Here is a 17,323-nt window from a genome sequence, read left to right on the forward strand (position 1 = left end):
GAAGGAACGTCACGTGTCACATTTTCGAGGGGATGCCCACAGGAAGGAACATGATGTAACTAACGTAGAAAGAACGCTGGTCTCTGTGCAAACACATCACTTTGTGCGTGAGCCCTGACTCGGCTAAGCTAGTCGTCTCCTCGCTGAGTGAGCGTCCTTCCCCAGGCGGCCTGGCTGGGCGGTGAAGTTAGCAACCGAATCTCCATAAATACGGTACCAAAATGTACGCCAATTTGTACCGAGAGCATGGTTTCGGATTAGGATGAGAGCAAAGCGACGATTCGTGTCAAATTCGTCAATCTCTTGGTGCCACGCCGCTGCCATTGTTGTTGTACTAATAGCGATTGCTTCCTTCGGATTTGCAAACAGTGAGGAGAAAGGGTTTTGTATCGGTGAAGAGGGGGATCTAGCTTCTTGTACGACGCCGAAGATGGCATCTCTTGGTGGACTGCATGAATCTCAATCGTCCGGCCACAACAGCGACGAGGTCGACGGCCTCGCCCGATTCGCTGTCGAACAGCATAATAACAAAGAGGTTCCTTCTATTCTTCTTCATCTTATTCTTCGTTTTATGCGTGAAGAAACCGATGGGCTTTGTTCCACCGGGAAAGGGGATTCCTGTATTTGTAATGTTGAGCATGCCGATTTCGCCTTTTTTATTTTCTACATTAATTTTTCATATATTAGGGAACTTTGTATAGTTCTTGGTGACTGAAGTAGAGTATAATTCTTGCGTATTGAAAAAGAGGTGGCCGTTTGTCAATTTACAACAGAGAGGTTCTTTCTATTTGCGGTCCCTGTTTTTCCCTTATTTGTGATGAAACTGTGATAGACTTCGTTCCTGCTGGAAGAGGTGTGCGATGCTGTTTTCGTAGTGTGGAGAGTGAATTATAAGGAAAACCAATAGAAATATTAGTCTGATGATATGTGCAGATTAATTTGGTATTTTGGAAAAGGGCTTAATCAACCCTTCATACACTGCACACTATTTCCAGACCGGCCAGTTCTTCTGGGATTTCCTGCCAACATCCAATGTGGGGTTTGGGGCACTTCTGTTTACATCTTAGCATTTATCTGTGCCGTACACATACTTTTTCATTGCTAATATGGGCTCAAAGGAATTTGAATACCATCTTAGTCTGTAATCTGTGAAGGAACTAGAAATAAATATTGTGGACTCAAAAAGGAATTTTGATTTCCATCTAAGCATCAATCCGCGTCTTAGACGTACTTGCCTGTTGCTTACATGATTCTTAGTTTTACTCATTACGTTATTCTATTTTGTGCCAAGTGTCCTAGTAAACTAAAAAGGATTTTATTATCCAAACTTATATACGCTGATTGTTTTCTTTTATTTGTCTTTATTAATGACTCTAAATATTTTTTAAAGAATGCACTCCTAGAATTTGTGCGGGTGGTGAAGTCACGTCATCAGGTAGTTTCTGGTACCTTGCACCATCTAACTATTGAGGCCATTGATGCTGGTAAGAAGAAACTCTATGAGGCGAAGGTTTGGGTGAAGCCATGGCTGAACTCCAAAGAATTGCAAGAATTCAATCATATTGGTGATGCTCCTACATTTACCCCTTCAGATCTTGGTGTTAAGAAAGGTAGGTGGGGCTTCGTAAGCTTGTGATTTGACGCAGATTTCATTTGATTGATTAGTATTGTTTACACGACACATGCATTACTTGACTTCAATTGCTGAACTATGTTATCTGTTTGTCTTGTTGAGAAACAAGAGTAGAAGCATTTTTAACGTGTTGAGTGCTTCTATTGTCCTTTTATGATTTGACCCTTCTGGGAAATTGCCCACCATTTATTCAAGCTGGTGTTTTTGCCTGGCAGATGAAGGTTGTAGCTTTTGGCTCAACTATGAATAAATGTGCCGGGAAGTCAATGTTCCCATTTCAGAAACCACTTGTAGAGATTTCAAAGGCATATCGTATCATTGTTTTTCAAAATTCACAATGAGTTTGGTTGTTCAGATCCTTGGCAATATGCACTGCCATCATTTTCTTTATACTATTATAAACTAAACAAGGTCTGAGCATTTCCTTCTGTGGTGCTGGTGTTGCTGAAAATCAGAAGGGCATCCCCAAGGATGGCGGGCAGTCCCAGCACATGATCCTTTAGTGCAGGATGCTGCACGTCATGCTGTGAATACCATCCAACAAAGGTCCAATTCATTGTTGCCTTACGAACTCCAAGAGATAAGCCACTCACAAGCTGAGGTCAGTATCTCTACGTTATTTATTTTGGGATGGAAGTTAAAACCTGGATTTGTGTTATTGAAAATGCAATACATAAAATACTAGCGTTCTCTTTTTCATTTTTCAGTTTTGAGTTTTGAATTCATTTTTAATTTTTTGTTTTAATAATCTGTTTTTTGAAAATTGAAAACACGTTGTCTTTGTCATTTTAAAAAATCATTCCTCAAAATAGAAAATTAGAAAACGTATTCTCAAATTTTGAAAATAATTTTTTAATAACATTTTGTTCAATAAATTTAATTATTCATTAAATTAAAATTATTTAATGTTAATATATTATTAAAAAAATATATACATTTAAAAGTTAATGAATTTTATAATATTTTTTTCCATTACAATAATAAAATATGAATAAATAAATAAATATGTTTTGATTTTAGAGTTTGTTTTGGAAGAAAACACTCAAAAATAACTTTTGTTATTTTGAGTTTTCTTTATTATGTTTTGTTTTTTCAAAAATATATTTTTAATAACAGTAAAGAGAACGTATTTTTATTATTTTAAAAAATTAAAAATTAAAAATGACTTAAAAATAACAAAGAAAATGCAGTGTAGTTTTTTCTCACACACCCACCTTGTTACTGGCGATGATATGCACTCTAATAATATGCAAAGTAGACAGATTCACTTATATATATGTTGTGGTCATAATAACAGGTCACAGACGAGAATCTAAAGATTGATATGCTTCTCAAACTGAAGAGGGGAGAGAAAGAGGAGAAGTTCAAGGTTGAAGTACACAAGAACAATGAAGGTACCTTCCGTTTGAATCAGATGAAGCCAGAACATAATTAACTCGGGAAGTTGCATACTTTCTTAGTTGGCTCCCTAAACCATCAAACATTGATGTTTTTACTTTCTCGTCCCTAGTAACCGAGATATACTGGATGGCATATTAATCCATGTGTGCCTGTGTGTGACATGTTAATGGAGGTTTGTGCGTGATTAGTTTTGGGTTGACCCTTGTTATGATTACATCGTAGACTGCTATAAGCCTATAACTTGAGATGGTTTATTTGGGGATTCTGGTTCTGGCCTCTGTTATGGCTTCTTTTTGTTTCTCCTTTCTGTTGATACATGCAATTCCTCTGATCCTTGTGTGTGTGCCTGCGCTTGTTTCGAGGAAGTTCATGGATGGGATGGTTTTTATGTGGTTCCTCGTTGCCATAATCTTGTTAGATGTGACCTAAGATCAGAGGAATTGCTATAATATGTAATACCCAAAAGTTTAGAGAAGTTAGTATATATCGAGGATAGTGTAAGAGAGGAAACAACACCAGCTGGATACTTTTTGGGCTGAATGTTGGCAAAGAATTTTCAAGTTAAGTGTGTTTGACCTGGGGTAATCGAGGGATAGGTGACTCTCCTGGGAAGTTCGTGTAGGTCCATCAAGATAAATTATTTCGGATCTTCTTATCGCTCGAACGGGATGTTACAGGATGATCATTATCTTTTATTTTGTCTTCAAGTTTAATGTTTCAGTTGTCAGTTTCAGATCGGGTAAATGGCACTTGGGCCCCTCTAGTTTTGAGTTTTGATCATTTGCAACAAAATTCTATTTTGTCAATTATAAATCAGTGTACAGCTAATTATTACATACACTTTTATTTGGGTATTATTGCACATGTTACCTTAATATAAAATTAAAAATCATGGTATACGTGACACGTGTAACTTGATTAACATATAAAGATTTAATATCTATATATATTCGTGAACTCAATCATGTTTTGTAAAATAAATCCATGTTAATTAATAGTTGAGCAACAATTAGCCCCCTCCCTCGACACCTCCGGAGCCCTTTTGGACGTCTAAAATGTTAACAGAACTTTATAGTAAGTGGGTAATATCAACTCCCCCTTGTTTTTAAATGTTAAACAGAGCCTAAAACGGTTATTTACTTTTATACTATCACAATAATATAGCAATCATTTTTCATAATATAGATCATAAGATTAATTATATTTTGAGTCTCTTTTTTTTGTATAAAATGTTTGTTTATACACTTTTTTATTTTTTATTATATAAGTGAAAATTAAATTACGTCTCTTATCAAATTTTGATAATTAGCCTGATTTGAATTTATAACTTTTAATAATAACTAATTTATGGATAATCTTTTTTATTAATAAACTGAATTATATTTTACAATGGATCATGTTATTTGGAATAAAAATCATTTAATGTGATGGTCATACAAGAAAAATGACTAAAAAGTTATAATACATGGAAATGTCACGTGATGCGTCTCACTCTTTTTGAAATGTTTTTGTTTTTAAAATATTAAAATAATTTGAACCTTTTTTATAATTTTAAAAATATTTTGAGATTATTTTATAAATATTAAAAAAATATTTCTACTTGAAAACGTAATTTCGTCCACAAAAAAATAAAGATGGAAAAGGTTCAATCTCTCATTAGTTTTTGAAATATTAAAAATGTCAAAAAAAACTTTTTGGATCCGTAATTTTAAAAATATTTTAAGGATATTTTATAATATTAAGAAAACATTAGAAATACTTTTTAATTTGAAAATATTTTTTCATCTAGCTAGAGGATAGAAAAAGAAAAAAATTCCATCTCTCACTAGTTTCACTCTCTAAGTCAAAAGATTTATTTTTTTAAATTTATTTGAATGTATTATAAAATTCATGTTTATTTTTAAATTAAATAATTATTTTTTTATATTTATAAAAATATAATTTTTTTATTTACACATTTCTCTATCTTTTTATTTAAATTTTATATTTTTTTTAAATACTATTTTTTTTTTTTTGGTCATATTCATTTTTCGTTTTCATGTTGGTATTCCTAACTAAAATTAAAATTTACGACAAATCATCAAACAAACATGAAGTTTACTAACCATGTATAATGAAAACAAACTTGAAAATGACTATAATGAAAACCTATGCATCTATAAAACCTAAATCTTATCTTGCTAGCCAACAGTAACGTTCAAAGTTTCAGATTCAAATCTAGACCGGCGCCATCATCCGATATCTTGTTTGCCGCCTCTGCAGAAGAACCACCTCCTCCGCTGCCACCGTCGCCGCCGTTTCCTTGAAACTTGGAAGACGATGGCCGTGGCTGATAGGGTGAAGTCCAACCATCGTGCCTAAACCGGTATCGGCCGGCGGCGGAAACCGATGGCGTCCATGGATAGTGCGGCTTATGAATCATGGAATCCATTCTCACTCCGAGAGGCGATCGGCTGAAAGAAGAGCCGTAGAGAGGGGGATAACCGGAATATGAATAATAGGAATAAGGCGGCAGAGGTACAAACGGCTGCAGAGCTCCGACGTCGATCCCGTGGCGGCGCTTCGCGAGAGCGCGCTCTTCTTTGTGCGCATTCTGGTGGCCGCCGAGCGCCTGCGAAGTGGAGAACTCTCTCTTGCAGTAGTTGCAGATAAAAACCCTAGCCGCCGGCTCTGGTCGCTTTCCCGACTCCCTTCCTTCGTTCTCCGGCCTGAAAAGATTGAGTTCCAGCCGCGAAGGTAGGCCGCTGTCGCGATCCTGATCGTTCGAGAGTTTCAGATCCAGCAGAACCCGCGGTCCGGCGTCTGCCGCCGGCTTCTCAGCCGGCTCCGGCGTCTCATCGGAAACGGTCATCTTCGCCTTTTTCTTCTCGTCTCCCTCCGACGCCGCCGAGATGCTGGAAGCCTCCGACGGACTCTGGTCCGCTGCATCCATGACGAAGAACAAAAAGAAACACAAACGAACGAACAATTATCAGAGCTTAAAGAACGAATATATAATTGCTCGGCCGATCTGGTGCAGAACGAAGAGCAATCTAAGCGTATGGTCCTTAAATAAAGATTGATTCATCAAATATATGGAATGGTTGCTTGCTCTGCAATCATTGCAATGGCGTTATAAAAGCAAATTAATCAGAGAAGGAGATAACAGATGAGCTGCAATTCCCATGCAAAAATTCCAAATATACTCGGGCATTACCATCTTTGAGCCTCGTAATCATGTCAAGAGTTTGAATTTGATTCCCTGCCAATGAACCAATTCAATGGGGAGATTATCTCTCATTGATTCACTTCTCATGTACAGTTAATGTACTTTGATTGCTCCTTCATGCATGTGGATATTTATGTTCCAATTTCCATATATATAATATATATACAAAAGAAATATACATATATATAATCGGCAACATAAATTGGACACAGTATATTAAGTGTATGGAAGCTCATATATATTTGTTTCCATCATATAATACATTTGGCAATAATTCAGTACATCTGAACCTAATGTATGTTCTAATGTTGTTTTATGGATATGATTAGCACGTTAATATAATGGGATGCAATCTCCAATCAATTTATAAATAATATTTTCTTATGAAATAGTATGCTCTTTAGTTATTTCTATCTATATATATAATTTTTATGTTCATACAACCTAATGTATGTCTAATATTATTTTCTTATGAGTCACTTATATTTAATTCACTTAAATTTTTTTATTGTTTAGCTGTGAAAAATATCTTTCACAATTATAATATTTAAAGATACAAATTTAAGGATATTTTATAAGCTTTTGAACTTGGAAAGTATTTGAATTTCACTTGTAATATTATGCAAATTTATACAACATGTAATGATTTGACCCACATCCACGTGTTTCATGAATCACACATCAATACACGTATCTCCACCTATTTAATGTAAATAACATGCTCTTAATTTCTTCTGACTTTGTATTGTTCATTGGGTATTATTAAGACTTATTATATATATAGTGTTTTTTAATTATTAAAAAATATAAATTTTAGTTATTGATATATAAAGTGCCAAGATTTAATATTTTAATTATTAAAAATTATTATTTTACATATTTATTGTGACTGAGAATAAACGGAACTATAATGTATGTTATGTAGAGTGCTACGTTGATAAGATATATGATATCATATTAAGTTTAATAAATAAATATAATATTTGATTTCTTAATAATTAAAATTTTTGATATTTGGTCCCTAATACAAAAAAATATATGAAATATCATAAAAAATTTATTAAAAAAACTATAAATATTTAAAGATGCCTAATTAAAAATACCTAACATTTAATTTAAAAACCTACAAATATTAAAAAAATACGTAAATTTCCTTAAAAACCTAAAAGTTTCATAAAAAAAGACTCCAAATATTAAAAAAAAACAAATTTTATATAAAAAAAAAACCTAATGGAAACTGTGATAACAATAATTTAATTAAAAAACAACGAATACTTTATTGAATTCATAAATTTTGTTTACAAACTATCAAATGAGGTCATATACAATAAATGACAAAATAAACCCCATCAAATTTTTTTGAATACTTTTAGGTATTTTATAAATTTTGTATGTCTTTTATGAATTTATATTTTTATTATTTTTATGTCTTTTTTGAATATTTGTAGGTCATTTTTATGAAATTTTAAGGTTTTTTTCATTATGAAATTTATATATATTTTCTTATTGTTATACTCAAGATGTTAAAATAAATTGATTTTGATGCTTACAAATTTTATTTTTTCATAAATTATAAAAATAATTTATATGCCTATAAAATTCACTCTCAAAAAGAGTTACACATTTTTCTCGTGTTCGACTAACTTCGACTGAAGTTATGTGCTAGTCGACCAAAGCGTGATAGAAAACTTGTGATTTATCATGTGTAACTTCGTTCGATCGAAAATAAATCTTTAATCGATCGAATTCAATTAAAAAAATTGGATTTCATCTTCAGTATGATACGTCGACCGAACTCATGTCCATAAGCATTATTAAATAACTTAGGTCGATTGGAAAATAAAGTTTACTGGACATTTTCGATCGACTGAAGATGTTGCTTCAGTCAATCGAAGTCCAACGAACATGGCAGTATCCCTATTTTTCTATTCATATCTCTGGTTGCATGTCAAGGAATACCTATTAATGTCTTAAGTGATCCTTGTACATCTCTGTTGACTTTATTTACACATGCATAAATGTTTTTTTTTTTTTAAGAAATACGTACTTTTTAAAACTATTTTTCCAGGTTGTTGATTTTCTCTAACTTTTACATATCTCTTGTCTCAAAAAAGCATAGGCTAATCTTGACTTCAGATTGTCCCCAACTTTTTCATAATTACTTTTGTGCAAATGATTTTTCTCTTATTGCTCAAATAATTTGTGTGATTTTATTATAAGTTGAGATCCTAACTAATGTTGATTATTTTCGGTGTCATTTTGCTGGAAAAGCTGAAGGCATCCTCTTTGCAACAATCACTTAAAGTTGAAGTTCCCAACTTAAATAGAGGAAATGAAGAAAAAGAAAGATATACATGCTGAAACAAACTTGGAGAACATTCAAATAATTGAGAGAGTTCAAGTGTTGATGAACTACCTGTTATTATTGTTGATTACTTGTTTGATTGAAGCTCTTAGTTGTAAGTTTGTTATTCACTCACTTGTACGTAAGGGAATTGTATGTGCTAGTGGTAACCTAGTGTTTATTCTTGTTTAGATGAGGAATTTGATATTTTACTCTTTGATGATAAAATAGTGGTTTTGATAATGATTATATGAAAATCAATCTCTAAATCTTTATGAGTAAGTAAATATATATGGACAAAGTTTTTTTAATCAATAGGAATGAGAAAATCAATCTTTAAATCTCCTTGAGCAAAGTTATGAAAATTTATATAGGATAAATGTTAAAGTGTGGTCGAGTGTATTTAGATTCAAAATAAATATGTTTTTAATAATCTCAACTTACTTTCAAAATAATCAAAATGAGGATTTGTTTAGTTTTCATTTTTTCAAAATGAATAGTCAACTATGTGATTTAATGCTATGATTATGCCTGAAAATAGTCGACTATGTTATAAGGATAGTCGACTATGTTATAAGGATAGTCAACTATACTAGTTTGGTCTGTCGACTATTTAAGACATCTGTCGACTATTTTTGTTCTTAAAATTTAAAATGCTCTTCATATTTTCACATCTGTCGACTATGCATATGTATCTGTCGACTATAGAATTTTTGTGTTAGCAATAGTCGACTAACATTTTCTGTCAGTCGACTATGCTCAGCTTTACTTGTAAAAATAGTCAACTATGCATTTTCTTTTGTCGACTGTATCTTTTGCATAAAGTTATAACAGCTAGTTTTTCAATCTCCAACGGTCACAAACGACTATATTTATCTTAATCTTTTGGGAAGCTTATAAATAGAAGTCATGGATGATCAAGATATGGCTAATGGAAATAAAGGAAATTATTTGAGCTTACATTGTACACACATTTGTATTTATATTAACTGTGCTTTAATTTTCTCTCTTCAAGGCTTTGATTTTAACTTGTATTATTTCATTCAAGCCTTGTATCATTTTTTAGAGACATTGTAACTAAGAGATTCATCTCTTAGATTCTCTCAAATTGTACTCTTCTTGTATTTCCTAACTTGTGTAGCTAGATGGTCTACTTGTGTAAGTAGAATATTTTAGTGAAATGATTTAAAATCCTTAGTGAGAGCTAAAGTAGTGGATTAGGCTTGTTTAAACCGAACCACTATAAATCCTTTGTGTCATTTATTTTTCTTGCTTTACATTTGTCATTTCATATGTTCTATATTTTAAATCACTAAAACCTCAATTGGGTCAAAAAAATTTCAAGTTCTATCAAGATTTTTAAATTATACCAATTCACCCCCCTCTTGGTGTGTGCCATAGCACCTCCCGTTCCAACAAAATTTTCTATTAGTCTTAGCTGCATTTAAAAGTTAAAGTTATCATTTTCCTAATAGAACTTCAAGTTTAGTTTTGAGAGAGATAATTAAGCTCTTTAAAAGCTAAACCTCTATAAATTTTATTATGTATTGTGATTGTATGCTTATTTGTTTATATTCATATTTATTGCAATCTCAAGCTAAAAGATAGCATAATTTATTTTTTTTTAACAAAGAACAAGAGCTAAATATTTTTGAAAATACCTAATTCACCACATTCTTGGATATTTATTTGGACAACACTTATCAAATTTAATCATTTTTATACCAAAAACCAAATTAATATCAATTTTTTAATTATTAAGGTATCAAATGTCATATTTATGTATTAACTCTAATATAATATATCTTGCTGACACGACATTCACTCGCAAAAATGGGCGTGTTCATGCACGTGCTAACATTTTATCACGAAAAGAAATTAAAATAATATTTTGTAATGATTGAGATACTAAATTTTGAGGTTTTGTATATTAGAAACTAAACATCTTAAATAAAATTATATATATATATACATATTTTGAGAGACAATATATATATATATTAAGCTTATTATTAATGAATACAGAAGAGTGGTCTATGCCCTATAGGTGTGTAAAAATGTAAAAAAAAATAAAAATTAAATGAAGAATTATTGAATAGTAATTATCTAAATTTTATTTTTTATGTAAAATTTTAAATAAAATAAATTTTAGTATATTAGTAAAATTATTGTCAAAATTAGTTATTCTTTAAAAGTCATGAGTTTAAATATTGTTAATGTAGTAAATTTAAAGTTACAATTTTTAAATCAAAGTTTATTGAATAAGGTTTGACGGTAACAATCTAAATTTTATTTTAAAATTTTTTTTAAACAAAATAAATTTGGTATGTTGACAAAATTATTTTAAATTTCAATTATTATTTAAAGCTCATGAGTTTATATATCGTTAATATATATATTTTTTATTTTTTTAAACAATATATATAAAGCGTATTTTAAAGATTGAGTGCAAACTCAATGTAAATATTTTTTTATTTTTTGGTATTTTCATTAGAATTTAGTGAATAAATTAACTTCGTTGAATAAAATAAAAAAAATAGTTTTTGATGTAATAATTTATAATGTATATTAAGATAAGACCGGATGAATTACTTTAAACTATAACCATATAAGAAAAGTAATTCATTATCTTTGTTGTTGTTTAAACACAATAATAAATTTATTAATTAAAAATATCATCATAAAATTATTTAAACTTAGTAAGAAATAAAATAATTATAAAATATATGACAATTTCTATTCAAACACTCTAATACTTAACGTAAATATTACAAATTTAAATAGAGTATTGAAATCAATATAAGAGGTATTATAACAAAAAATATTTGTAATATGAGCAATTGTTTCTATATATTGAGAATGAAAAATTTGATGCAAATTTTTTGAATAAAATTGTCATTTTTTACTTATAAAAACTCAATAATAATTTCATTAAAAATATAAATATGTTCTCTTATTTTTGTACATAATATGTTTTATATGTGACACGTAATGTGTTATTTTAGATTATTAATATTAACAACTAAATGGATATTATTCACATAAAATTTTAATTTTGGTCATAAGGGTACTTTTTAAGTGTAAAACATTCCAAACACAAAGAATTTTAATTTATAATTTCCATGCATATCAAATGTAAAAATGTCAAATTGGCATCTTTTTAAGTATTTGAATTTTGTAAGTTTAGCTCTTGAGTTTTTTGTTTTATCAAATTCACCCCTAAAGTTTCTAAAACTATAGTTTTTGAGACGTTTTGCCATTAAATGCTAACTTCATCCCCAAAAAGACTTTAAAAAAAGTTAATTTGATTAAAATAAAAAATGTAAACTTTTCTTCTTCCTACTAAACATAACAATCTTATATTTAGTAATAAAATTCTTACCTATAATGTTTGTAATAATATTATAAATCAATATTATTACAAATATAAATCAATATTTTTGATTTATATAAATCAATAGAAACACATATATTTTATAATTTGTTTAGTGTTATAAAATATTTTTTATTTTTGGTCTAAGAAATATTTATAATTTTCTTTTTTTGGGTAAAAATATATTGTAATTTTAAAATAAAAATAAATATTTGTTATGCATACAATTTGTATTATAAGTCAAAATGGTATTTTTTAAACTTTTTGAAAACAAATTCAAGAAAATATTTAAAATATCAATCATATTAATGCTACTACTTTTCAAACATTGATTTCAATCGTACTTTATCATATTTACCAACCACATCAATGTTAAATTATTATGAATGAAATTTTCATAAATAACATTATTTAATTTTAATTGACAAGATAACATCACACGCACTTTAAAGGCGATATAAATATGGGAAGAATTATCCTAATTTCATATTGTGTTATATTTATAATTGTTTTTTGAATTAAGCTTATATTTTATAATCTATAATTTAAGAGTTATTTGTGATTGCCAGATATATCAAAAAACAAAAGGAATGGGAAAATGTGAAAATTCTTTTTGTAGTATTAATAAATGTAATAATGATAAAATAATAATATAACTATAATTATAACATTAAAGAATGTATTCGTTATTTTTTAAATATCAATGATAATGGGTGTAATTTATCAAAGAGTTGTGCTATTTGCACATAACCACTTTTACATATTTGTTTACAAAGGTGATATTTTGCAAGAAATTCGCTATATTTGAGATATAATTTGGAGCAATTTATATCGACCACTACCCAAACCAATTGAGGATGCAATCGATGGCAATGGTCTGCAAATGATGATGGTAAGGGCGAGGTAGGTGGTGAGGGCAAATGCGAGGTGGGCGACGATGACCATGCGAAGATGTAGTTGGCGGCGACAGTTGGTCAGATAAGGATATAGCACGAGCGAGGCAACGACGAGAAGAAGACTGTGAGATGTAGTGTTGGAGGGGGGAAGAAGAGATGAGAGAGGAGAAGAAAAAAAGAAAAGTCAATGGTAGAGCCACGTTTTGACCAATTGGGGCTTTGGCCTAGCTGATTTTTTTATTTTTTTATATATATTATTATAGATAATTATAATTTTTATAATTTGACCAGGATTAAAATTATAATTGGTTCGAACTAAATTTTTATTGACTCTGTCACTGAGAAAGGGTAAAATAGTCATTTAAATTCTTATAAATTCTCTTATAAAAATTTTATTTGTACAAATAGTATTATCTTCTATGAAATGAGAAACACTAAAACAGGGAAACAAACGCTTGCTAAGAATAAACGAAAATTAATTAAACAGGCTAAGTTAAAACCCTAATCGCGTTATATATGCATGAACGGTAAGAATAATAAATACAGGCACGAACGGTAATCGGGTCCGATTGCGTTCCGTTCCATTTGCTTCGAATCGTAATCGTGTCAGTGTCGTCCTGTCTCTCTCTCTCTCTCTCTCTCTCTCTCTCAAGTTAAAACCCTGAATCCTCGTCCAACCAAAAGAAAAAGAAAAACCCTAAACGCTCCGCTCTCCCGCCGAAATATCTCTCTGTGTGTTTGTTTTCCGCCACCCCGCCGCTGCCGCCGCAGCAACTGCGAAGACAGGGAGAGAAAAATGGTGGGACGCGGTTCTTCCAGTGAGGAGGACGAACACGGGGCTCTAAGAGAGTTGTTCAGGCACCACATAGAATCGTTCGATCACATGGTGGAGTACGGTCTGGAGACGACGCTCATGTCGATCAGGCCCATTCAAGTCCAGGACTCGTCATCCGGCATCAGGCTTCGAGATATCCTTCCTAATGACAACCTTCCCTTTTGATTGGTTTGATACATCTCGTTGAATTTCGTCCCGAATTAAGCTGAAGTTTACTTTTCTATCTCAGTACTCTGTTTCATACATATATATATATTTTCATGAGTTATGATGTTCTTCCTTGATTTTATTTTCGTACTGTGGTTTGGAAAACCGGAATTGTATCCACCGCACAAGGAACGTGTTTCCCGGACAATGCATGAAGCTCTGCTTCCCTATGAAGTAAGTAGCAGAACAACAACCTTCGTGGCTTCACCATTCACAGTATAAGAATGAGTGGGTACTGTCTCACTGTCTCTGTCTCTCACTATGCTTTAATGCACTTAATTGCAACAGTGTAGACAAGCTAAAATTACGTACGCGGGGAAGTTCCAAGCTGATGTTTGCTTTCAATATGGCGATGGAGCTGTTATTAGAGAAAAGTTTAATTTTGGTCAGTTTCCTATAATGCTAAAGGTTAGCAGTTTCACCTTTCTATCTCTCACTCTATATATCTTTATATCTATCTATTATCTAGTGTTTTAATCTTTCGTTGAAGGTGCCATTATCTGAACCTGGTATGATATTTGTCTTCCTTAGCTGAACTGATTTGATATGTAATAATTATAATATTGATATTAATTTGGCCCTCATGATTTGCTCCTTACACGGATTACACTGGTGAGAAGGAGCTGGGTTTGTTCCTGAAAAATGTTGTTTATGTAGGCCCTCATCATGATCCCCATACAAAATGATTTAGCATACCTTCGTGGTAGGCCTGACCACGGTTCTGGAGCTGGCGATTCCTGTTCCAATACAAGCTGGAACCGAAACCGAACCAACCCAACGGTTCCGGTTCCGGTTTGAACCAATTTGAATTGAAGGTACAATATATTATATATCTAATGCTTTATTTTTTAAAAGGAAAAAAAAAGAAAAGGGCTTGACCTTAATTTATATAAATCAAGTAATTTAATTTATATTTACGTATCATTTTGGGGTTTAAAGGAATCAAAGCCCACATAATTCACTTACCATTTGAATTTGTAACCCCCTTACCTTAATCGGAATTACTTTTGGAAGTACCGGTTATTGTGCCTTCAGTTATAATCTCATATAAATCTTCACTATTTTTTTTTTGGTTTGAACTAGAATCCGGTTTCGGTTCTTTATTTTTAGGAACCAGAACCGAACCATAAGTCTTTGGTTCCAGTTATGGTTTTTGAATCGAAACCAAAAAGACAATTTCTGTTTGGTTTTTAGAGGAACAGTTCCGGTTCAGTTTACGGTTTGAACCGAACCACGGTCAGGCCTACTTCATGGTTGTGATGGAATGTACTGAACTCATGGAGATAACAATCAGGCCGCTAGTCATTTTAAAGAATGGCATATTGGGAATTAGAGAACAACAAATGGAACGAAGGAACATGGTATTACATCCTAGGCAATCACACCCCAGCTTCACAAATAAAAAGAAATAGATCTTAAAGCTTACGTTTGGTCATACTCAAAAAAGAAGTGAATCAATCATATTTATGGCGACAATAAACTTGCAGGCCTAGAGAGCAAGGGGCAGTTATAGATTAGACATGGCCTATTATTTTTGATTTGACTAGATCTAGCATATTGGATGCAAACTAAGCAGTGAAGATATCTTGGTGGTCTTGTGTATAAATTGAATACTGGAATCTTGCCAAATGATTGTACCTTGAAATTGGGCTTCTTCTTCATTATGGCATGTTCTCAACTAAGCTTGGAATTTTAATTGCACGATCCCTTCATTCTTGGGGAGCACAGCACTTCTGAGTTGGATTAGTATCTTCCATAAAAATCTTAGGTTATTTTTTAGATTTCTTTGTGTCTAAGACCTCTATAAGGCCCCTCTTCTTAATTTCAAGTGTATATCCAGATCTATGATTTTGTTACAACATTTTACGTGGGCATTAATTTTAGAAAAGATTAGTTTAGATATCTCAGATCAATTGTTTAGAAAAGGGGAGATTATCAAGCATGTTACCTGTAGAAGCAAGACAATATGGGTAAAGCGGTGAAGTGCATCCAACATTTTATATGATCATAACATCCCTTCAAAGCTAAACAAAAGTTCTATTGGATGACTATAAGATCATTTTTGTTATATATTTCGGGATTTTTGGCAGTTAAGTACTGACACACGCAAAACATGAGTCACTAAAATGAGAATGTTACATTGAATATTTGGCCTTACTAAAAAAGGCATAATTAGAAATGACATTATACGTAATAAGGTTGGAGTGTGATCTATTGAAGATAAACTATGGGAGATTGATTTAAGATGAGTTGGATATGTGAGAATAAGACTAGTAAACATACTTGTGAGGGGAGTAGATAGAATGAAAAAAAAAATGTAGAATAAAAGGTAGAAGAAGGCCAAAAAAAACTTGGTGGGAAATCCTTAAATCATGATATAGATATAATGACTTTAAAGAATATATGATCATGGATAAAGATAGTAGGAGAGCTAAAATTTATGTTGCAGGCCCGAGCCCCATTTAGTGGGATTAAGGCTTGATGCAAATAGAGACAGCAAAAATAGCACAAACACAACAAGGATGTAGTGTTGAAACAATAGACAGCAAATAATACACTTAAATAGCTGAGATCACACCTCTTCAGTCCTAGAACAGCTGAGTAGCAGTAGCTTCTTGCTAGCCTCTCGCGCCTATTGCAGCAGTGGAGGGATTGGTAGGCGTTGCAGGGTCGACTCCTCAAAACCCAAGCCTCCAAATCTTCAAAACCCTGGCTGGTTTGGAGCTGAAACTCCCTGCAGAGGCTTATGTCTTCAAAATGCTAAAAAGTCCCAAAGTGGTTGGGAGACCCTTTATTTATACCAGACCTCAAGCTTCCAAGGGAGGCCAACCTCTATCTCTTCAAGCTTCCAAGAGAAGCCAACTCCCATTTTGCAAATAACTCCCCCTAAAAGTCACTAATCTTTAGGAATCCCAACAAAATACTTGATCTTACAAAAAGACAGCCCAAAATTAACTTACACCAAAATATACCCCCCAAAGCTAAAAATTTCCAAAATTCCCCTACCCAATTAGAGAAAACACATGAAAATAAAAACTATGTACAGGTTTGTATCAAGGCTAGAGTTTCTTGGTCACGCAACTGAAAATTTACAAGCAAGAAATTGTAACTAGGGCGAACAAGAGAGAGAGAGTACGAGAACTGAATACTGATATTAGAATTATCAGAATACTTGAAAACAAAAGAGTTGCTGCTTATATACACAGCAGCTGAAATAATATGCACTAACATAAGTCGCACATAACAGTAAAGATCAGGCTAGCTTAGACTACCGACATCTACAACAAATAGTACGATTAGAGGAGAAAATAATAAAAGGCAAAGCACATCTAGCAAAACATAGCTTGCTTCAGGTAACACTCCTTTCACAACAACCAACTGTATATCAGACCAATTTATTGATAGAATAGTTATACTCTAGCACAT

At 31.9% G+C, this 17,323-nt stretch overlaps 3 protein-coding genes across 3 annotated transcripts in view; 2 read left to right on the plus strand and 1 right to left on the minus strand.

Annotated features, from left to right (window-relative positions):
• Positions 1 to 89: 89 nt before the first annotated feature.
• On the plus strand, positions 90 to 3,332 carry LOC127802528 (cysteine proteinase inhibitor 12-like). Its single transcript, XM_052338374.1, has 4 exons — positions 90 to 535; positions 1,391 to 1,610; positions 2,089 to 2,234; positions 2,931 to 3,332. The coding sequence occupies exons 1-4, from the start codon at positions 263 to 265 to the stop codon at positions 3,066 to 3,068; spliced, it is 777 nt and encodes a 258-aa protein (XP_052194334.1). The 5' UTR covers positions 90 to 262; the 3' UTR covers positions 3,069 to 3,332.
• Positions 3,333 to 5,231: 1,899 nt separating this feature from the next.
• Positions 5,232 to 5,966, minus strand: LOC127801507 (zinc finger protein KNUCKLES-like). The gene has a single exon (XM_052336717.1). The coding sequence runs from the start codon at positions 5,964 to 5,966 to the stop codon at positions 5,232 to 5,234; it is 735 nt and encodes a 244-aa protein (XP_052192677.1).
• Positions 5,967 to 13,403: 7,437 nt separating this feature from the next.
• The window catches only part of LOC127801509 (DNA-directed RNA polymerase I subunit 2-like), a 55,070-nt gene continuing 51,150 nt past the window's right edge, over positions 13,404 to 17,323 (plus strand). Inside the window, exons 1-4 of the mRNA XM_052336718.1 lie at positions 13,404 to 13,823; positions 13,989 to 14,071; positions 14,186 to 14,305; positions 14,555 to 14,689. Of these exons, the coding sequence (XP_052192678.1) occupies positions 13,652 to 13,823; positions 13,989 to 14,071; positions 14,186 to 14,305; positions 14,555 to 14,689 (510 nt within the window). The 5' untranslated portion in view covers positions 13,404 to 13,651. The remainder of the gene's footprint in view (positions 13,824 to 13,988; positions 14,072 to 14,185; positions 14,306 to 14,554; positions 14,690 to 17,323) is intronic.

Source organism: Diospyros lotus, chromosome 5 (genome assembly GCF_014633365.1).
Source record: "Diospyros lotus cultivar Yz01 chromosome 5, ASM1463336v1, whole genome shotgun sequence".
Taxonomy (NCBI): Eukaryota; Viridiplantae; Streptophyta; class Magnoliopsida; order Ericales; family Ebenaceae; genus Diospyros; species Diospyros lotus.

Bases quoted from the DNA above. Each gene is read 5' to 3' on its own strand.
- LOC127802528 (XM_052338374.1), top strand. From the start codon at position 263: ATGAGAGCAAAGCGACGATTCGTGTCAAATTCGTCAATCTCTTGGTGC. The intron at 536-1,390 runs GTTCCTTCTATT...TATTTTTTAAAG, and splicing joins AACAGCATAATAACAAAGAG to AATGCACTCCTAGAATTTGT. The intron at 2,235-2,930 runs GTCAGTATCTCT...TCATAATAACAG, and splicing joins TAAGCCACTCACAAGCTGAG to GTCACAGACGAGAATCTAAA.
- LOC127801507 (XM_052336717.1), bottom strand. From the start codon at position 5,966: ATGGATGCAGCGGACCAGAGTCCGTCGGAGGCTTCCAGCATCTCGGCG.